Genomic DNA, 23,496 nt, shown 5'->3' on the forward strand with positions numbered 1-23,496 from the left:
AAAACATGGTTATACTTAATCTATGTTTAATGATTTTGCGTAAGTGCTGCCTGCAATTTCTAACTTACTGAAAAGCAGGTCATTAAAAAGCGTCAGTTCAATTTTTACAGGGATGGTGACTTCACAAGGGCAGTAGCCATTAAAAATAATCTCTTTCAAATCTTTATGGAGAAAATACCCACAGTACTATGCAATAACTGAGACTCCGCAGAATACTGTAATGATTTTGCAGGCATTTTTAGGATAAAACTGAAAATGAAACCTATGGTTAAAAGCGGACTAACTTTCAAAGGTACAGAAAGGTGATGGACATTAGGGGGAGTTGAAGATACTCTTCACCTGTGAAAATTAACTCTCCGTCCCTCATTGCAAATTTTTCTGTCTCCTGCACTTGTGTTTGGGTGCGCATGATTTTAGCTATTCCCAGTCAGGTCCTAGACAGTGTAAATAAGGTTCCATGCATTACATTAACTGGGTGTTTGGGCTTGTGTACCTGAGCTGGCCTTTACCTTTACTAGTATCTACATCTGCTATTGAAAAAGAGTGCATGAAGGTGCCATCGACATTTAGGATATGACAGGTTTAGCAGAAAGGAAAATTAAACCATTGGATGGCTGATGTATTTACAGCAGGTGTCTCATTCCATATTCATTTTAATACAGAGCAGCAAACCTGTTTTATTTATGAAAGCAGGAGCACATCATATTTACAAAAGGGTGACTAAGTACCTATTTGCATTTTCCCTCTGAAGTAAAGACTTTCTTGTGATCTAAACTGCTGAAAAAACGAAAAAAGGCAGGAACCTTGTGATCGGTCTTGCCGCAAAGTCACAGACACAGAAACCTAGGAAAGGAGGTAGCATTTGGAGGTCTTGGGCTCAGTACCTTGGTTGCAGAGAGTGCCAAAGAATCCAGGCAAGCAATCGCAGTGTCCTGACACGTGGTGACAAGGCCCGCTGCTGTGCACACACTGAGGGCATGGCTGACTGCAGTGGTGTCCATAAAAGCCAGGGGGACAAACTGAAAACCAAACAAAGTAATTGTCACAGGATTTCAGAAGATTTCTCATTGCTGAGGGCTTGAGAATTCTCTCTCTGTCTTAATCCCAAACCAGTGGGATTAATGTATAAAACCACAATTTTGTGAACAGCTGAAATTATGAAGTCTGTTGGACTATTCCATGTCTAATAAAGTGCAAGCTCTGAGTAAAACTGCTCCTGTGGTTCAAACATTCACACCATCCTACCTCATGTAAGTCCTTGGCTATTTAATAATACAGCGGAGCTCTCTCAGCAGCCTCTCTCTCTCAAGACACTAATTTAAGTCTCTCCAGCCTGCTCCAGCTAAGCTCTTTTACAAAACATTGGAGTTTAAGATGTGCAAGACCTCATAGCCCACTGGCATATATGGTTAATAACACATATTCCAAAGTTTTAAAGATAGGTAGGGAGAGAAACACTCACACACATGTACAGACAACAGAAACTCAGAATGCCATTTCCTTTGGAAATTAAGCTAAGAAATCAGAGATGGTGTATTAGGAAACTCTCAATATTTTACTTCTAAACAACTATGTTGAAAGCTTATTTCTAAACATATTAGGTGCAGTACCTGTGTTCAATTGGGACAGTCAATTTAGACATGCCATTGCAGGAGCAGCATCCATCAGTGATGAACAGAATCTAAAAATGGTAATTACGGTAACAGCATATAAAATCACCTGATTTGCATCAGTAATCACACTGGATAGCTGAGTAAATTTGTCACGAACTGTGTGCTTAATTTGCTTAAAACTTGGATTGAAATTATTATAGAATTTTTACATAAGGTATAGTGCCAAGATTATAGCTCAGTATCTCTTATAAAAGCATATTGTTGCTTCTAAGCACATGTAGAATGAAAAACCATCCACTGTCCAAACATTCACTGCGATAGATAAGCACAAAGAAATGTTAAATTGCAGTAAGTAACTGTAAAAATGACTTTATATGTTTTTATTTTTACTCCTGTGATTCGCTGTTATATAGTTCTGGCTCAGTAGTTACTATATCTTGTCCGTTCTATTTTTTCACTGAATGAGAATTTTTCTCTTGGTCTATATGTTCACAGAGGGTGTCAGGTTCTTACACTACTGTAGATTTCCGGCTGGAGCTTAGCTGACAGGTTTGTTGATGATGCACTAGCTATAAAACAACCTGGATCATTCCTGGAGACACTTCTGCAGGCCTAAGAGCAGTAAACTATCCCGGTGTCTCATGTAATCCTGATTACACAGACAGAACAGACTGGCTGAGTATCATCTACCGTACTGCCTTTACAGGCTAAATTCTGCTTCTAAATGAATTTCCAAGAGAAAAATGGGAATGATGCTGAGAGCAAACTTAGCAAGCTAAAGCTATCTTCACCTACAGAGTTGTCCTCTTCACAAGGTAGACTTGAGCCTGAATCCCACAGAAGAGGTGGAAGCAAGCTGAATTCCCTGGCCGTATATTCACAGAGAGGCACTTCAGTGACACGGCAATAGCAGAAGCATCCACAGGACACCTCTGCTGTCACCCCAGTGGGGAGGAAAATTTCTCCCCATTAGGTCCTTAGCAAATGTCCCCAGGGAGCAGCCTGATTACTGGAGTGGCAAACTGGGGACATGGTTTGCCTCTTGTAGCCTACATGCCATCAGCTGATAAAACTAAGCTGTTTTTTTTCATCTCAGAAAGGTCAGAAACTATTAACTTCTGGAAGTTTCGTACTCTTAGGGTTTCAAATTTGTAAAACAATTTCTTCCCCAATTCCCTGAAGCTCTGAGCACTACATTTTAGCCCTGGAGAGAGGTTTTACAGCTATATAGATATGCTGAAGCACCTGGAAATTGGGGTTTATAATGGAAATGCTTATAGGCCATTAACTACAGCAGTGCTAGAGGTCATAGTTATAATGGCTTTAAATAAAAACTGTCAGCTACAAATTATTTTTAGAGATGAGTGTGTTCTACTGTCAAGTGTAACTGGTGAAATCAAAGGGGATATATGAACTGGGCATGCAGAATGTCTTACAGGAAGAACAAGAGCTGCTGCAGAAAAGACAGACAACTCCATTGCTTGTTTACACAGGAAGATGGTTGTGTGTAGTGGATCAGTGAACAAGGGTCCCTAAGGGGCAAATGCAGCTTCCCCAATAAAGCAAATGAGAGGGTTTTTATCTGCTCAGCACATTTTAATATGTAGCAGCAAAGCATCACAAAGGAGCTATTTCAGGCTGCTCTGTTTCTTTTTCTGGCACATAAGAAAACATTGTCTTGTTATAGTGATAGCCAACACTCATCCACTTGTCATTATATGACAGGTCGTATCTGACTCTGTTTAATAGGTATCCTATAGTTCACCATGACTTAACTGTAAATCTGTTTTTGCCCAGATCCTGCCAAGTTTGGTATGTAAAGATGTTCCTCCTCCTTTCAGGCCACCTGTGACCTCCAGGTGCTGTGGAAGGCCAGAAGAAGAAAGACAAGGCATGACTCAATGCAGTAGAGTCTTGATTTCTTGATCAAGAAGCATTTTTTAGGCTAGCATGTGTCCTTAGGAAGCCGTGAGCTAAAGCAGCTCAGAAACCTGTCTCTCTGCCTGTCTGGTATCATAAATGAGCATTTCTACCTGCTTTGCTTCTGCCACCACATCTATGGAAAACCTTACTTCTCTGGCACAAGGGTCCTCTGTATCCTGGTGCACAGTCACAGGTGCCATCTTCCGGGGAGCAGGATCCCCCGTTCTCACAGTTACAAGAGATGGAGCAGTTTGGTCCCCAGCGGCCCTGGGTGCATATATTGTCACAGTGGATGCCTAAAGATGTAAAGGCACATGTTAGGTTTCACACAGCTTACTCAGCTCATTGATCAAAGAAATGTTTGTCTGGACTGATACCTCACAGTACATCACAGAGCAAACAAGGGAGCCTGGAAAGGAAATAGCTATCCTTTCATCCACTTAATAAAGTGAAAATTTAAGAAAATGCCAAAGAGGTGGATTCTGTAGGTGTTACTGGGCTCCTGCTCAGTCCTTAGCACCATTAAAGAAACCCTGCAAGTCATCTGAGAGATGAAGGTCAGGAATTACTTTAAAGTCACAAAATATCTCAAATAACCGGTCTGGGAATATGCAGCTGATTGAAGCCTGATTACTTAACTGTTGTGAACTGGAAGACCGAAAAAAGAAAAGTCAGGGTGCTGCAAAAACAAGTCCAGTATTTGGATTCTTGAACATATGTAAATTCAGTTCCATGTTGTGTATTGTTCACTTCTTGTCTTAAAGCACTGTGCTCTGGGTTATTATGCATGTACCCCACATCCACCCAGAGCTCTCCGAGTTCTGTGTTAACGAACTGAGTTCTGATCTAGCAAGCAACCATATGTAGGCACAGGCTGATCATTTGCATGTTAAATGGAGACTGAGACCTGCCAATCCAGCTCCCAGTGATTCCCAGGGTTGTTGTTTGATATTTATTATTATGAAAAGCAAAGCTTGGAAACACTGAAAGAAGCACACAACCAGAAAGCTTAACATGAGGCTTCTGGCATTGTTTCAACTGGTGACTTCTAAAAACAACCTTGTGCCATGGCTTGTCACATATAAATGTAATCTAGGGATTTGATCCTGCACACTATTACTTGTCCTTACTCCACTGGGATAAGACAGTACTAATACCTGCAATTAGCAGAGCTATTTGCATGATCAAGGGCCCCTTGGATTGAAAAAGGGTTTGCAGGATCATGAACTGAGAGACATTGAGCACTGCCAGCTGCAGGGAGTGGCATTAGCAGTAGCACACTGTAGGTACTGCTAACAACAGAAAAAATGAATCACAGACTGCCTTGAAAATTTTCCTAACAACATTACCACACCAGGTGCCTTACAACTGCGCCACCAAGATTCGATGGTATACCCATGCCCTAGCTAGACTTTCAACATGAAGATGTTCTTTATCATCCATGCACATGTCCCTGCTGCATAATGGGATAAATGCAGACAAGGGCTCTGAGAGCCCCAGCCTCAGCCAGAGGTTGGATTAGTGCATCGCTAAGGAGAAATACAATCCCAAGTAATTTCCTCCACCTCTGATAACTTCATCTGGATGCTACAGGTAATGGACTGTATTTGTGAAGCTGTGATCTGTACAGTCACCAAACTTTGAGGATTATTAAATCAGCTAAAAGTCATTATAAACACACTTACAGTGCAGTTTCAAGTCATAAATCTCTGAAGTTAATACAGTAAGAAATACTGCAAAGCCAAAATTTCCCTTTTCTGAAGATTAATCACACAATTATAGTGTCCCTTCCTAGAAAATCTTAACCAAGTCTGGCAAAAGTACAGTTTGAAATGGGGTTTCTAGTAATACATGATCATAGCTTTATTTATAAAGAGGCATGGTCCATGCTGTAGAGCTTAATAAAAAACATATTAAAACACAGTAAAAACATAATACAAGCTCAACCCCTTAATATCTAAGTAAATAAATCTGAAAAAAGGGAATGCAAAAAGAGGCAAGGAACATTTGTATTAGTAAAGTCAAGAAAAACAATTATTTTAATACAGCCTTCCCTACTCCCTTTGAAATCTAATATATCCTTGGATTACTTAAACAGTAAATGCTTTGTGTGTGCATTTATGTAATATATCTACAGTACCCTGTAATTAAAAAGTCATAAAATAAATAATAAATAAATGCATTTCATATTTATACATACATATATATGATCATTTATAGTTTTGAGAATCTCAGCGTGAGCTCCTAGAAATGAAATTCAGACACAAATGTAGAAAAATGCGTATCTTTTCCTCCTGACTGCAGCATTAAAAATACAATTCTCTCATTGTGAATGGGCTATTTATAAATGGAGACAATTAAATAGCATTGTTTTTTGTCTCTTTTGGCAAAGTTTGGGGAAGAATGACATTGACTCCTTTCTCTTGAAAGGTAGCTGAATTAGAATGCCATGGCTGTTCTTTGCAGCAGCAAAGTCCTTCCTTTAGTAATGAATAATGAGGGATGTCTTCCCGCTCCTAACGAAGGCAATGAGTCATTGTGAAGCCGATTGTTGTAACGAAATGTAAAGGGAGGAAAAGAAAACCTTCTAGAAGACACTGACACCCATTACAGCAGTTATTTATTTATAAATTTTCAGAAGACAACCGAGAAGTTGCCGCAATCAATTTTTATTACTTTGTATTACTCTAAGTTAATTCTCATGGAAGACTTCATTTTTGGAGGCTCCTACACACATTGAATTGCAAATGTAAATGAGAAGTTAAAATTGCATCTGGACATGCATGTCTTATGGAATTGTGCTAAAAAAAGCACCTTAATTTTACAATTCCCTAACTTGACAGCTTATGAAGGGGGAGTCCATCCCCCCAGCTACTTTACAATCAGAGTCAGTGAAGCAGCAAGCTTCTTTAATGTAAAACTTCAATATTTACTTAGGAACTTGCTGATGAACATTTCTGATAAGCAATTAGTTTTCAATTTCCAGAAATATAAAAAATGCTGAAGTTGACACATCTCTGTATTATCTTACGTTACAACCACAGATTCCTAATTCATGAACAAATTCCTTGTTTCACAAGCATGATGTAGAAATCAGAACGACAACTATCAGAAGAAGTCCTTGAAGCTGCAGGAAGCCATTCTATACATACACTCTATTGCCTAGATACCAGGAAATTATCTTACTGCCTGAGGCTGTGGTTCACAATTGCAGATACTAGTATAAAATTACACTTCCAAGACCTTCTTAAACAATGTTTTGGGGGTGAATTGTAAATGAAATTCACATAACTTACATAAAATTATACTTATCCACTGTATGTGGGCAAAGGACATTTGCACTCTCACGGAGTAAGCCAGAGCCAAGGTAAGAGCAGAGTCCGCTGTGGCTTTTAATTCAGCCTGTGAAACAGCAGCCACAAAACCTCCATGTCCAGGCGTGGATTTGGGGTACTGGATTACTGCAAACACTGTCTGCTCTCCAGTAGGATCTCCACTGCCATCCTTTGGACTGCTCTGTACATGGACTTTAGCTGACAGTCCCAGGAGTGGCTTCGTTCCCCCTTCCCCACACCGTCTTCCTTTGCACACAAAGTGGGTAGGAAAAACAGTACTAAGCCCCTGAATTGCTCCTGTGTATGCTGTGAAAAACACAATCTGGAATGAACTTAGCCCACCAGAGCAGTTATGACTGCACTTTTAAGGGACAACTATGTGCGAGAGCTGTTCTTAAGCTCTTTCTCCGTAAGGGCCCTTCCCGGATAGTTTACTACCAAGTGGCAGAACAGCTGCTGTCTGGGACATCGGGAGTATCTGGTGTATCTCAAGCACAGACTTCCCAAGGGTGAAGCAGTCGGGTTGTGCAGGGATCGTCCAATGCAGACCTGAAGATGGTATCTTGATAAAGGAAAGCTGCAGGGATAGAGGCAGAGGAGGAACTGTGTCTTGTAGCAAGAGCAGTGGCTGACGGAAACTCATCAAGTCATGTATGTGGTATGGTAATAGTATAAATCATATATTGTAGTCCAGTTCTGCTGCATAGTGGCTAGAGAAGTGTGTGTCTGGTGACTTGATATGATATAAGCTTGTGTCTGGTTTACATGTAGCAGTGTAAATTTTTACCAGATTAAGTTGGTTCTTTGCATTAAAATTCACAAATCAGGCTGTGACGGATTCAGATAACATCCACACAACCATCAAGAAAAGGAGCAAGAAAAAGAAAAAGGAAAAAAACAAACCAAGCCATACAACTGGGAGGTAAGGCATCTATTGAAGAGCTACTTCATATACTGCTTCCATTAATAACCTTCAACGGCTTCAATGAAAGTTTGTCAAAGTAATGCAGATTTAGTACTGCCTGTAACTATATCACACTGAAGGACTTTGGAGGGTGAAATTCCTGAAAGCCAGACATAAGTAGAATTCCCTTTTTTCCCTCTCCAGCTTATTTGTGCAATTGCACTTGTGCTTGGGGATTACGTCTCTAGCTCTTACTAAAGCCTGCCATTGTTTCTCTGCCTTGTCTCTAGATAGTTGGAAACTAATACTCCAAACACAATAGAAGAGCAAAAATGGACAGAATAAATGAGAACCAGTGGCCTATTTTTGACCACTGCTATCCCCTTGACAGTAGCCTCTGCAGCAGGGCCTGCATGCTGCCCAGCATCTAATTACTTTTCAGGGACATAGGAATTTGATAAATTATAGGATGTAGCTCCCTTCCCCCCATGTACTTTAATTTTATATCTACAAGTGTACAACTGTAATTATTTCTCTGAATAAGATCTTCAGCTTTTTTTTTTTCCTCAATAGTCACAATCTAAAGACAGATGCAACATCAATTAGCAATGACAGGAATGATTTCAGCAGACATTTGGATCCAACACAAACATTGTGCTCTCCTCCACCTGTCTTTCAACATGACATGAAGTCATAATAATCTCTTATTTCTGGCATTTGAATAGCTTTGGAAAGAACTGCTTTTTATGCATAAATAGGCATTGGATTTATGCAGGCAATACAGCGGAGGCCTGAAGTTTGGTGAGTCACGCTTGGCTTTGATCTAGAATGCCTGGTAGCTTTTGCCTCTTGCTCTACTAACTCTTCATGGTGGTTTGTCTACCTGTTGACACAGTACATAGTGGCAAAACCACAACAGTAGCAATACTGCTTCAATAGCAGAAGATAGCCTAATGATTATAGCTGCAAGGCTATTTTAGAAAAGTAATTGCAGAAAGTGGGCCAGCAAGCACTTGACCATACTGAAAAGAGGTATGGGAATGTATCGCTGAATGTGATCCCTAGAACGGACCGCTCCTTCGTGCGATACCATCTCTCTGGTCTCCATCACGCAGGACCATCCCATCTGCAGTGATCCCTTCGGCAGCTGTAGCACATCTCCCACCAAGCCGTCAGTCCTGGAGGGGTTCCTAGGCGTGTGGCTGTCATGCCAGGGTCAGAGCTAGAGTCCACTGACGTCACCTGGAAGTCTTGCCTTGGCCTTCCACTTCATACATTTATTTCCGATAATGATTTCTATAATCATACGTTCACGTTTTCTTTAACCTTATTCTCTTCTCTTTTCCCAGTACTCTTATTGTTGTTCCACTTCTGTTTTCCCTATAAATTCTATTTAAATCAGCTTTGTATTTGAGATTAGATCAGTGTGCTTTCCGGAGTAGTGAATATTTTGCTGCCCCAGTCTATAAAAGGTAAAAGAAAATTCAATAAGAACATAAGGAAGAACTGTCCGATTAGCTCTGGATCAGCTGTTCAGAAGGTGTTAAGACAGCATATGAACAAGAGTTCATAAAGAATATTTGATGCTTTTCTATCACCTTTTGCATCTTCATATTTATTCCTACCTGAGGCAAACCCTGAAGTATTTGACTCAGATCCAGTCAGAAACACCACAGCACAATTCATGACAGCTCAGCATTTAAGGATGCTGAAGAACAAGAAAATCTGCTTGGGGAGGGCAGCAGATAGAAGAAAACATAAAGGGATCTCTCATAAAATTAAATGGAATCATTAAGAATTGATGGCTGCTCATCCAGTCTGCAAATAAGCTATTTTTGTTTTTATATAGTGAAACTATTCAACAGAGATAACAGCAGCCACATTCACATTATCTATGAACTTTTGTGGTGTTCTCAAAATGCTTTTCTAACTGTGAATTTTTTTTCAAATTGATGCAGTGGAGCCCGCCCTTACCTTGCTAAGCATTGTTCACTGGTGGGCTTCAGAGGGGCTACTCCTGTGTGTAACAGCCCATCAGTCTAAATGAAAGCTCTATGACCTGGTCCTAAATAATGACGAATAAGCCTTTCCCTGCAGCCAGTGAAAAATTCTAAATTGTCTCTTCTCTCATCATTGCATGGGCAATTTATGCACCCATTAATGTAAGTGTTTTTCTGAAAGTAATATACTTACAGCCTAATGCACCTCTGTGGAGCACTAATCGTACCCCTATTTTTAATTATCTAGAGAAAACTACAGGTATGAATCATTCAACTCAGGGAATTTATTCAATAAAAGCTTTTGAGGCAAGAGACCTACCTCACAAGAAATTGAGTAAGTCAAAACGTTTGCTAAAATTAAGGATCATCTGGTTCCCTTTGCTACAGGATATTCTCCAGGGTGCACTATTGCAGGAAGAAAAGTTGCCACTGGCAGAAAGGGCAGATCTTGAAGAAAACAGTACTAAAAGGAGTCAAGTCCTATGCAGTCCTCCTTCACCTTTAGGATGCTTCCTTCCTACTACTTCTCAAATTCTGGACATGGTTTCAGGCCAGGAGGGAAGAGAAACGGGGGAAAGATCCAAGTAGACCATCAGCAGGTAAGGGAGGAACTTTTAAGTGGGAAAAAATGTATTGCTTTCCTGACTTTTAAACGTTCAAGCCCCCAAGCTAAGCCATGAGCTAAGAATGCAGCTTAGCAAGAGCTGTTGTACAACGGGATATGTGCAAGCCTTTCATGTTTAATAACATTGACTGAAATTCAACCTTTTCTCCTTTGTGTAGAATGGGAAGGAAGATGTTTACAACATTTGTCACTGCAAACACTTTCACCAATAACATATATATATACAACATTTTAGCTTGCTGGCTGTTTATTGAATGATCTTTCCTTTTTCTTCTTTCACACACAGCATGCCAGCATCCAGTATTTAGTCTGCTGAAATGTTCACAAATAATTTTTCACTGCTTCTCACCCACATTTATTTATAGGTGAACGTATTGTACACACAGCCAAGCTTATATATAGAATGCCTCCATATTAAAATGGAAAATGGTTGAATATCTCTAGTATCGAGTTTCATTTTTTTAGAACCCATTAAACTAGCGTAATCCAGGATGCCATCCAAGCTATATCTTTTCACATAAATTTAAAAGCTGTCCTTTAATAAGTGAAAATAAACCCCCAAATAAACACAAAGATAAATGAACTCGTATCTCTTCTGTGTTTATAAGACTAATACTGCAATCATTTGCATGCATGCTTAAGTTTAGCAGTAGGCTTACTGCAGATTCTAATTATAGTCTAAGGGTCTGATCCAACTCCCACAGAATGAGTGGCAAAAATCCAATTGATTTCATGAAAGGTGAAATATATACTAAATCTGGCACAGGACAAACACAACTAAACCTCACTTAGATGAGAATCTGGAGCCCCCTAGATATCTGCCAAGGAATGCACAGACATAATTAATGTCAGGACATCAATGAAGTCTTTGATATAACTTCATAATTCATATTTTTTAAAATTAGCCCTGTATCAGCAGGAACCATACTTAAAGGTTCCTGTCAAAGAGAGAATTTTTAAGCACAGCCTGACATTAAAATCTTATCAACTCACTTGAAATTAAGTCAATGAAAAATTAAAGCTAATTTCTAATAAGCTTATGTTACATTCATAGACTAAAGGGCACTTGTCGAATCCAGAGAGTAAGCATACCTTTTCATATGGAAAAGACTTTCACATTTGAAAGGCAGAGGCCAGAAGAGAGGCTAAAATGCACCATTTTAGACTGACTCTAAAAATGTCTAGTTTTTCTGTCTGTTTAAAGCTAATATAAGGATACAGAATAATCACAGAAATAAATTATTAATTTAAAAATCTGTGATAAGACTGCCAAAAGTGATAAGTGCAAAATACGGTTTAGGTAATGGGGTTAGACATCTAGAAAATGCATGTTTAATAGGAACTTACTATTGCTCCATTCTGATATTTTAGGCTTTGTATTAGAAACCACGAGAGTACAAAACAGTCTGATTTAAAAAAAAAAAGCCAACCCACAACATTATGAATTCTAAAATACTGTGGATCTCTTCAGCTAAAAACCTGTAGGTGCATAAAACAGCTCATCGATTTTTTCTGGTTTTAAAGATGCGTGGAAAAGTCAGCTACCAGTTATATGAGTATGTTCTTGCAGTTGATCTATTAATGACAATAGAATTCTTTTGGCTTCAACCCAGTACAGCTGAGGATAGGATCGGGCCCTAAGATTATACTGCTTATGCAGATGGATACTGCTGCAATGGAAGAAAAGTCACATTAATACAAATAAAATGCATTTTATGGGAAGCTAAATAGAAAGGTTTTTTTTCTTGAAAGATATACCACCTTTTTGCAAAGAATTCAGACAAAGTAAAGTTAAAAATACCTTAGTGCTTACCGTCAAAGTGGTCACTGTTTCTTTAAAATTCAAAAAGGCCTTCCCTTGAGTAATAGGCTTATCAGTTTTACTGAATTAATGTGTCCACAGGAGGGAAGAAACATGTTTCTGTGTTTGAGTGACAGGGCAGATGTCACTCGCAGCCTGCAAATTCTCACAAACGCGAAGTCTCATTCCTCAAAGCTCACCTTATCTCTGACCAGCCGACGTTTCCTGACCCCATTAACTTGCTTATACAATCACACGTGGAAATCCCTACAACTCGAGAGTACCACAACTACTGTACAATATTTCTGGGCATGATAAGAGACAATTAGGGTTTATGTTGCTGGCAACGTATGAAAGTTATTGAGGTTGTAAAGGACGGTGAAATATATATTTTGATTTCCTGTATGTAACAGCAAAGAGGGAGGCTGCTCTTATGAGACATGAATGAAGCCTGAAGGAGAAAAGTACCAACGCAATAAGAAGATGTCTCTTCCTTACCAGCATATATCATTTTCATAACTGTATTTGCCACCCTGATTAATTAAGGAAAATCTGTGAGGGGTTCTTTTATAATTAACTATGGGATGCACACTTGTATATTTTCCATTTTACATCTACAGTACCATCCTATTTTCCCCACACATTTTGGGCATGTTAAAATCTACCGATTAAACTTCAGCTTCAGATATTCAGAAAAGCTACTGAGCAAACTAGTTCAGTGGATAATTGAGATAGCATCGCGACTGCAGCGTTCTATAAAAACCAGAGCACAATACAAAAGAAAAGAAAGACAGAATCAAGATTCGGATGAGACAGCATTTCAGATTAAAGGAATTCAGATAAACAGGATTTTAACTGACCTTAACATTTACAGGAATGGAATATGTCCCCCTGCAGATCACTTCCTATTTAATCCCACTGTAATATCTGAAAGGTTAACAAAATACACACTGCCACAATTAACTTGAAGCACATTGACTTGTTACAGGGACGAAATGAGCTTGCTGTGAATATCAGCCAGGCCTGTGGCTTTCCTTTCTCTAATCTGTTTGTGAGCGGGATGTCCGACTGTGAAAACAGACAGATTCGGGTCTTAGAGACAGGATGAGCAATGGCTGCATCTGGCTTCCCAGAGAGTCCAGCTAACCTAGCTCAGGTCAAGCACAAAGGGCGCACCTCCAGAAATGAGAGGACAGGCCAGCAGCTATGAACAATTTAATTATTGGGACAGGCCAGCAGCTATGACCAATTTAATTATTGAGGGTTGTACCGAGTGAACCAGCTAAAGGCTATGTGGTCATAACCAGTCAGTATCTGTAAGGAAGCCATTTCTGGTACAAAACGTGCTGCCAGCAGCCACCCTGAGGAGAGAGGACCAAGCTGATGGGGTTTGCAGTTCAGCTTGCAAAACCCATATGGCTTAGCTGCAGCTGTAATTTCCAGAGCCGCGCAACATTACACCTAACAGAGGAACGTTGCCTCCCCATGTTCTCCCTAGCTTCTGACCCACCCAGCAAGGCTACCGGGGCAGCCCGTCCTTTTCTGTCCAGTTTCAGGTTATTTATTAAGAGTTGCCTAACTGAAATTTATGACCTTATCACTGTCTGTCGCAGAGCACCCCGGAGAGGAGGTTGCATCTGGGCAAGATGAGACTGCTACCTGCTTCTCTAGGACCTGTTTGCTTGCAAAGGACTTCCAAAAAATGCTCCACCATGCAGCTTTTCTGCACTTCTGTTCTCCCTGCGGATTCAGTGTGTGCGCGAGATCCCTAATTAACCAAATGCAATTAGCACCAAAGCACTCCATTTTCAAGCATTTTCATTTTAACCTGAATGTACACAAAATAACACCTCTTCCACAAATGACTAGTATGTTGGGAGCTTTAAGGTATCTGTGAGCACACATACACACAGGCACAGAGCTGCAAGCACAGAGTTGATACATATCTAAAATGCATGGCAGAACTGGAGTAAGAGAGACCCTTATTAATCTTTAGAAAAGTCTAATCAGTCTAATCAGTCAAGACTTGATCCTGCTGGGGGCTACACTTTTCCTTTTTAACCTAGCAATAGACATGAACATGTCGTCTTTTGATTTCAAGGGTACTATTTATATACGTGAGGTTATGCATATGCAGTACTGGTGCAAGCTGGAGAACTCCATTCAGCATAAGGCTGAGCCCTTATTGTTATTGCATCTGACATTTCCTTCGTGTGGAGGAAAGTTCACCTCTGCATTGTGACAGCAGGTCACAGATCGGATTTTGGCCCACATTTGAACAAGTTTCACTTTGCTCATATCACATGAGAGCCTTTTGCCAATGTGGCTTTGGTCTCTCATGTACCAATGTTATGCTTGCCATGCTATCTACAAAGCCATCTGTGATACAACATGCCTGTGTACCTGGTTGGGTAATTTTCAGCAATAACGACAGGGCGCAATCATCTTTAGATCTGATCTAACTTCTGCCTTTGGCTGCACACGTGCAATTCCCCACTGAACTTAATGGAAACTGTATATGCACGTCTCTAAGCAGCTTGTTGCCAGTGTGCTTATTTATGCATACAGCTGGTTTGCACAGCTTTGTGATCTCCTGGTTGATATGTGGGAATCTCTTCATCATCTTCCCATCTGCCAAGTACACTCAGCTCCTTAAAATTACCTTCCCCCAGCTGGTACACACGGAAGGCCATTGTCCTGAATAATAGTCTTGATGGGTGGCAGTCATAACATAATAAAAGGATGTTAGGCTGCTATTAACTTACATTGTACGCTACTCTTTACATGCCTTTTTTCTTCTTTTCCCAGTCTTCCTCCATGCTCCTACCATCTATCAGTCTCTGAAGGTTTGTAGCAGTAACATCTTGAAAACCACTTTAAAGAAAATGGGTTCAATCTTCCCCTTGATCTTTACATAAAACACTGACATCAAGAGGGAGTCCCACATGTGGGATGAACATACAGAATATGCTGTTTCAGATGAAGTTTTGTGGCTATTAGGATCAGAAAGCCACGTGAATTCTCTGTCTGGTATGAGTGGGCAGGAAAACCTTCAGATGTTCCACGATCCTGAACTTTTCTGATCTTTTCAGGCCATGCGTAATTAGTACCAAATTCAGAAAGTAAAAATTTAGGCCTGAATTATTTATCACGTCATATTTATTAAATGCACTGCAATACACATCATGGCCCAGTTCACAACAACTACAGATAAGATTAATCTTTCACCGATGCCATACTCCTTAATATGAAAATATAATTATCTAGCTGAAGAGTTTCTTAAATTACATACTTTCAAACTAGTATGAGCAGAATTTATCCTTGTGTCTGGTGATAAGCCAAGTGGAAAAAAATATTGGAAGTAGAATCAACAAAACATATGTTGGCTCTGTCTATCAACATTTCCAGTGCACACCTTACATGGCCCTGTCAACATCTCAACTCCAACCTGGTCTCGAATACTAATGTAATATTTTCCTTCCTGAAATGTGATCTTGAAAAAGGGAGTTCCAGAACTGCAGGGGTACATTGTAGGATAAAGTGCTTAGTTGGCAGTAAGTCCCCTGCAAGTTAATACACATTTATCTTGCCCAATATGGAAATTAAAAAAGGATATCACAGCCATTATTCTTACCTTTACTTGGACTAATTTGTATCTGCATTTGATGTACATTTACAGATGTGCATGGGAGTAAGTATAAAGTATTTGTTGCAAATGCCTTTGAGGAAAAGCCACACTTTTAGTCTGCATTGTCTGCAAAATACATTTTCTGCAGTTTCCTCTGGAATGCTATATTCAGAAAGATGTGTAATAAACTTTTAGAGTAAGTGTCCATAAATATATCTCTTTAATTTACTGTACTTTTAAAAACCATTTTCTCCCTTGAAGAAACTCACAATGACTACAGGAAAGCCTACCAACTGTTTCTCTGATGATCATCAATAATGGACAGTGGAGTTTTAAAGCCTGATAGATGGATATATTGACGGTAAAGAGGCTCAAAGAAAGATGAACGCAGTCCAATGAGCACAGAATGCAAGCTGGAGGAGGGGATATTAGCAAGCTTGTAAAATGGATTTTCTTGTGGGAAAAATGCCCTTTTCAGGGATGCATGCCCAGTATCTTTGAAAAGTAGCTTTGTTGTTAGCAGCACATAGAACTTCCTATTTTTGCATTTTATTTAATTCTTACAAGATCTTTTCCATTGTATGTTCTAGGTATAATTTCATTCCTTTTGCTTCATGCTTCTAGGAGCTGAGCTGCTGTGGTGATGTTCTTTCCATCAGAAATAGAAGACATGCATTGGTTTAAGGCACAAATGAAGGGGTAAGGTGACAGTATCCCAAATGTTGGCTGCCTGATCAGCCTGCCTTTCTCCATACATTCTTCCAACTTGTACTTGTTTGAAAAACAATTAAATTTTACAAATGAATTGCTGTTAATATAAACGCATTTTGATTGTCAGTGCCACTGCTGGTTCTGCCATTATGGGGCAAGAATATAAGTTTATTTCCCTCCAGGGCCTTTACAGAGAGCTGAGGGAGATTAACCAGTATTTTAGGCAGCTAAGTGTGAAATACTGGTTGGGTCAATAACTTGCTCGCCGCTGCTGTTACGTTAGCTGTCAAAAGCTGGCAAAGAGACATATCAGTGTGGAGTCAAGTGAAGGTCTGATTGTACTGAGATCTCCAGCCTGGACTCTCTGACTTCACTGAGTATTCCTCTCTGCCTCTGTGTAATCACAAGAACTCTTTGTCAAACCAGCATTAATCTGCTCTCTGTAACTATCCTTCTGTGTGGCAAGAAGGATGGGAAAATGGGAAAAGCGTAACTTTTTGTGACAAAACTGGGTTTTGTACGATGGAGCAGCTGTAATGACTCTTAGCATTCAGAAAACACCTATCTGCATCCCCAGGTATGATGGTCCCAGGATTCACCATACCACCTCCGTGGAAAGGGTTATTCAAGGAGAAAAACTCTGCAGGATTTCCAGATGATCTGCATCCCTCCTGAGGATTCTCTTTACAGAAGGCTAACATCTGGCTCCAGATTTGGAGCCATCTTCAACTAATCTGAATACAAATTTAATGAATGCCAATTACTGTCACCATCATGAGTGATTTAAATATGGGTAAGTTCAGCTGATCTTGTCTCAATCTGTTATTTAAAACTTTGTAGTCACAAGTCCAGTGCTATAACTGATGCAACAGCAAAGCAAAACAACCCACCAACCCCCCCCACCAAGCCCCAAAAAACCAAAAGCCCCAAGGTTTACAAAGGTAATTGCTAATTTTACCTGTCCAGCCTGCAAGACAGCAGCAGTAACCGGTGACAGGATCACACCCATCTGCATGGCTACAGTCACAACGCTCACTGCAATTAAGACCATATGTTCCATCCTTCCAAAAATATAAATAAAAGTCTCTCAGTAATCAGTTTTTTGTTCTAAAACATGCAAAATCATCTATCATGTCCCTCTTAATGCTGAGTCGCATTTTGTAGGAAGACAGAAACAACTCAGTGCCTAACATTTCTATACAGAACCAAATGAGGAATCACTTTAAAAAATGATGTTCAAGAAAATGCAGATAACAAGGCAATAGCTCTGATAAAATATAATGCAAAGAATAATACATCTACTTGACTGCTAGAACGCCAATCTGTTATTTACACATGATTTCCTTCAGATATCCACAGACAAAATGAGATACTGACCTACCGTACATTTAGAAGAGCTATGTGGACTATGGTTTTAAAGGGGATGCAAGACCATCCCAGTTGTACTTACAGGACATGGCTGGTCACAGTACTCCCCTTGCCATCCAGGTGAGCAGAGGCAAAAGCCATCAGCCGGCCTGCAGGCTGCTCCGTTTGTGCAATAACATGTCTGGTTACAGTTAAGACCCCAACTCCCACTTGAGCATGGAATAGAGCAATCCACTCCCTGCCACCCTAAAGAAACATATGAGAGAAATAGCATTTGGGATGTTTTCAGGAAAAAAACAAGGTAAAGGCAGCAAGAAAGGCAGCTTGCAAACTGCAGCTTTTTGATTCTAGGACCAGTTTTCTCCTGATCTTGGTGTAAATCAAAACTATCTTGGGGTCAAAGACTGACCCTTTAATTATGACCTCCCAACTTCATTTACCAGCAGCTAAACATACAGAAAGGCAATACAAGTATTACTGTGTTGGCTGTTTACCAGATTAAGGTGCCTGATGCCTCTCTGGGAATTTGCTTGGGCAGCAAGAGAGAGTGCAGTCCTGTCTGGCAGGCTGGAGACCTGCTGATCAGCAAGAATGCAAGAAACTTGCCATTCGATGCTGCCTGTTTCTTACCTCATATTTTTTTTGAGAATGCTCTTTAATATAAAGAAGCTATTACACCTAAAAAGGGACCAAGGCCATCATTTCTAACCATTAAGGCTCAAATCTTAACTACCAGCTGCACAATGGCTTTCATTACACTGCAGCTGTATGTAATGGAGTTGAGCAGTAACTCATGGTTTATACACCCTCATTAAATGGGGTTCTACAGTGATCCATTAATTCATGTTTGAAATGCCAGATTTTATCGTTATTTGCCTCACTTCTGTTTTAGGGCTTATGTATGCCATACAGGCATAGCTCACGTTGGTATTCTGGGGGAAGGCACTGCTGCACAGGGAACATAAGAGACACTGCTATGGAGCAGTACAAGATTTCTCAAGTGATTACTGGATACATGGGTTATGCTCACTACCAAGCATATAAGGGAATTACGGACCTATGTGTGGGAAGAAAAGAGGTTAGTCTTGCAGAGACACTCCTGAGCAGGCAAGACTTCTTTTTTCCCTAGATGAAAGACAGCCATAGCCTGCAACCTCGTGCCAGCTAAGGAGACAGAGGATAGATAGCTGCACGTGGCTGGGGTGTCACAGTGCCAGGGTACAGGGAGGATGGGGAGCTGAGGACGGCAGCAAGGGCAGACAGCCAGGGCCCACCCCACAGTCCCTAAGCACAGGGTTGGCAGCCAGGATCGGCTAGGAGCCCAGAGCACCAGGAAAGCCTAAGGGAATGAGACCACTCTAAGGTCAAGACAGGCAGCAGTCTGCAGCTCAGGGTCAGTTCTAGTAAGGATAAGCATGGCTGGGCACTGCCCAGTGAAATGGGCTAAAGAAAAGACAGGCAGGAGGCTGCCTCTGCTCCCTTGCCCAGTTGTGTCACTCTAGGCATGGAGGGGACAACAGGGGCTTTTGAGTCCTGGAGAAATGGGGCAGCAAAGTGATAGAGAAAAAAACCCCAACAGCCTGGGGATTGCTTTGCATTTCCTCTGGAAAGGAGCTGTGGTTCTGCCAACACACTTAGTTCTGTGACCTGTTCTTGCAACAGAGCAGTTAAGTCTGGCCCCTGTTCAGGGCAGAGACAAAACATACAGTCAGGCCCCTGCTGAGTTTTGATACTTGGGCAGACTGTTGAATTACTGACAGGCACAAGAAAATAGTGGAGTTACTGACTGCACAGCTGTGCCACTTTAAAAGGGGAGAAACACTGATGCCAAATTGCAGACAATTGTTAAATCTGAATTTTGTTTACCTTCTTTGCAATAGCACAGACCGTCCACAGGGGAACATGCACCATCATTTCTGCAATTACAAACTGATGAACAATTCGTTCCGTAGGTTCCTGCCATGCAGGTAATGGTGCAGTCATCTCCCTGCAAACCAAAAAAAAGTCACAGTCAGCTAAAGAAATCTGAATTGCAGGAAATTCCCATCTCTGCACAGGGAGGCTTTCTCCTTCAAAACAGTGAACGGAGTGTTATGAGTTGATTGCTGAGTCTTCAGCACTTGAGCAGTCACCACCGCTTCCCATGTTTATGATGCAATTAGGGCTTTGATTGACTTGGAGGAAAGGGACAAGTTTCTGGCATTCATTCAGCAGGAGGTGGGGAAGTTACAAAAGCAAACCTCCTAGAACAGATGTTAGATCATTAAGCAAAACATCACTTACCAAACACTAATCACAAAATATACAGTCTGAAACTGTGCAATGATTGCTTTGCAGTTCTTGGAAAACATATTCTAAGAATAGGGTTGTTAAAAAGCCAAAGGTTCTTGTACATGCTCGTCTTCCACAGACTGGCAGAGAGGAAAACTACATGGCAGGTGCATTAGACCTTTTTGATGCGTAGCTGGTACCTGCATTTGTTTTCAATTAATTTGCATGAGATTGTGACTTTAGGAAGAACGCTGAACAAGGAGCGATGTGTATGTCAGAGAGAGGAGGCACACAGAGCAGAACACAGAAACAGACGGTCTCTGTCCTATTTCTGCTTTAGGTGTGGGGGAAGTGAGGGAAAGGAGAGTAAATACTTAGATGTTACAGAAATATAGCTTATTTCAACAGTAAATTACAGTACGCTGTATGCACTGATTAGCTTGTGTGGCTGAAAGGAGAGACACAGTTCTTACTAATATTGTCCACCTGATACAACAAGGGAGTTAAAATGTGAGCACAATTCCTTTAAACCTACTTAGTGAGTCCCATAGTTGAGTCTACATATGTTAGCATATAGAAGATATTTTTTCTCCTTTTCCTTCTATGTGTAGTCCTGACTTTCACATCATGAATTAGCTCCTAAATTTACTTCTTCAGTAAGTCAAACTTCAATAATTTAGTTCTGTCAGAGAAAGCTATCCTACTCCAAAGTTAAATAGTAACCACATTGCACAGTGTGACCTATACCATAGCTCAGGGGAAAAGATATTGGTCAAAATGTACTTTTGCAGGTGAGAGGCTTCACTGTGTGATAGGAGGATCTATTTATCAGGAGATAAATGCACAAAATGTCAGCTTCCCTATGCTATGGCAAGTACCTCCAGGAGCCTGTACATCACAGCATCAGACACTGAGACAGTAAAAGGAAATATGAACAGATTTCTGAGCACCATAAACCCCCATATGCTTGCTGTAGCAGTTCTGCCTAGCACCAGTATGACTCATCCTATTTTATACTAAAAACTTTGTTTTAGAGGCAAGTAAAAGAAACGGTTAAAAGATGTACCGCTCCGAAGTAAATCCTATAAGTCTCTGATTTTTGAGCGAAAGCAGTGTTTGTAAAAGATGCTATCTTTGACCTTGGTGGAGTAAAACAAGTTCCCCTGAAAAGGCCTGGCAGTAAAAGGTGCTGTTTTGACAGCCAGAAAATCCAAAGCATGCTGCCCCTCATTACCCTGCCAGCATGCCTACAGAATGAGCTACAGAAACCCAGAGCTGAGCAGGATGGCAGAGGGGCATTCAGTCTCCACACCTAATCAATCCTCTGCCTTTCTCCTGTGTGTGACAATTAGACAGCCAATTAGTGCCACTTAGAAAGCCGTATCTTGTGTGAATGAAACTCCCAACTCATTTCATGTACAATGCAGAACCACTGGTACTGCTAATAATTTCTATAACAACTGACCTTATCTGGATTTGAACTAGTGATCTAGAAGTGAAAGAAAATTCCTTTGAAAAGGAAAGGAAAGTAGAACAGAGTCATGCAGAGCTAAAATATCCCCTTGGGAACCAGATTAACTAAAACAGCATCTGGGCCATGGGTGGAAGCAGAAGGTGGATTTCCAGCTCCTCAGCTGACTCTCTGTGACCGCAGATCAGCTCGTGTTATGCGGTGAGTTCTCCCTGGCCATGTCCACAATAGGCTGGTGCGGATTCACCAGTTTTCTGTAGACTTCCTCTAGGAAGGCAGTCGGACACAGACACTTTGGATATCCCAGAGAAAAGGTACTGTACACAAGCTAAACATCAGGCTGTTTCATCTTTATTAACAAGCCTTTGAGTTTTGGCATTTACTTTAATGTACTATACTTTATGGACTAACAGAGGTTGGTCATTCTGGCTGTCCACCTTATACGCGCTTACTTTGCAAACAAACCTTAACTGAAAAAATAACTGGCTTAATGAGATTTCTATCCCCAGGTTTGACAAGCAAGACCTTCAGAGCTCTCTGAGTGACAACTGCCAAATACACTTAACTTCTTAATTACATAAGAGGAAAATGCACTTGAACTATAGCACTGGCTCTAAGATTTTATTAATTATAAATGCACACCCCGTTATTAACATTTTGAACTTGATTTGGGAGAATGACCTATGAAATTAAATGCATTCAGGTAGTGTTAAAGATATGTAAATTCCACCTCCCTCTCACCACCTGCCCAAGTGAATAATGCCACAGTATATGTCTATCCAGTTGTTAATGAGTTATATATTCTATTAAATGGGTTTCAAATGTTGTGTATTGGATCTTCACTCTTGCAATATGGTACTTTATATTTCTATCCTATTTAGCAAAATTAATCAACAGCTGTGCTCCTTATGTTGATTATTCTTTTTTCTATTAAGAGCAGGAGGTTAATGAGAGTAGTGAAATGCCTGGATGTGGTATACGTGATAGGAAGGAGTAGTTAATTCAATCAAACGTATACCCCCGAAAATGTTAAAGCTATATTAAGAAATCTAGCTATAAATAACTTGGTATTTTACATCTCTATTTTCCAAGGCAGAATGATCCATATGGACATCACAAAATTTCAAAAGTGCTTCATTTTATTCATCATTTTCACTTAGATGGCCCAGTTTATCAAAATATACCCCTGAAATCTATCCAATGTATTATTTCCTAATTTCTGGGGTCAAACCTGACTCTGACATAATCAATGGAAAAACTCTTTTTACGGGATGTGGGATCAGGGCGAGCTCCGCTAACTGCCCCGCTCAGTGTGTGAAGCAGCCCTCTGCTTTGCATCTCACCTTCCCAGGCCCCAATCTGCAAGATGGCACCTCAGTACAACCTAGGACAGGGTGTCCCACATCTCCACACAGCTGCTCAGAAGCTAACACAAGTGAGCCTTTTTTTGTTTGAAATCCAAATCTGACGGGATTATTCCAACATACCAAAGATATAGGTGGGGGAATCTGTGATCCCCGGGACCCTAAAAAGTCAGCTTTAAATCAAAATGAATGGTGGCAATAATGTAACTAACACCACCTATGTGACCTCCTATACCTTGAAGTGCTTCAGAAATACTAACTAATTGTTGCTGAAACTAAATGACAGACTTTTCTAGCACCACCAGAGGTTTGGGCATACAGTTCTTGTTACGGTTAATTCTCCCCTACATATGGAGGGTTAGGTCCAAGGAACCAAACTCCATTAATAACTCAGGCTGCCAGCTCACATCCATCAGCATCAAATATTAATAGACTCACGACGGCCAGAGCATACATCTTTCCGGATGGCAGTCAATAATATG

At 40.5% G+C, this 23,496-nt stretch overlaps 1 protein-coding gene across 7 annotated transcripts in view; it reads right to left on the bottom strand.

The window, feature by feature from the left end:
• The window catches only part of MEGF11 (multiple EGF like domains 11), a 293,642-nt gene that overhangs the window by 43,251 nt on the left and 226,895 nt on the right, over nucleotides 1–23,496 (bottom strand). For all 7 annotated transcript variants that reach the window (XM_069798622.1, XM_069798618.1, XM_069798621.1 and 4 more), the window contains 5 exons: nucleotides 19,775–19,895; nucleotides 17,991–18,154; nucleotides 17,499–17,601; nucleotides 3,686–3,832; nucleotides 885–1,019 (listed from right to left, as the gene is read on the bottom strand). In XM_069798622.1, coding sequence (XP_069654723.1) covers nucleotides 885–1,019; nucleotides 3,686–3,832; nucleotides 17,499–17,601; nucleotides 17,991–18,154; nucleotides 19,775–19,895 — 670 coding nt within the window. The remainder of the gene's footprint in view (nucleotides 1–884; nucleotides 1,020–3,685; nucleotides 3,833–17,498; nucleotides 17,602–17,990; nucleotides 18,155–19,774; nucleotides 19,896–23,496) is intronic.

This window comes from Haliaeetus albicilla, chromosome 12 (assembly GCF_947461875.1).
Source record: "Haliaeetus albicilla chromosome 12, bHalAlb1.1, whole genome shotgun sequence".
Taxonomy (NCBI): domain Eukaryota; kingdom Metazoa; phylum Chordata; class Aves; order Accipitriformes; family Accipitridae; genus Haliaeetus; species Haliaeetus albicilla.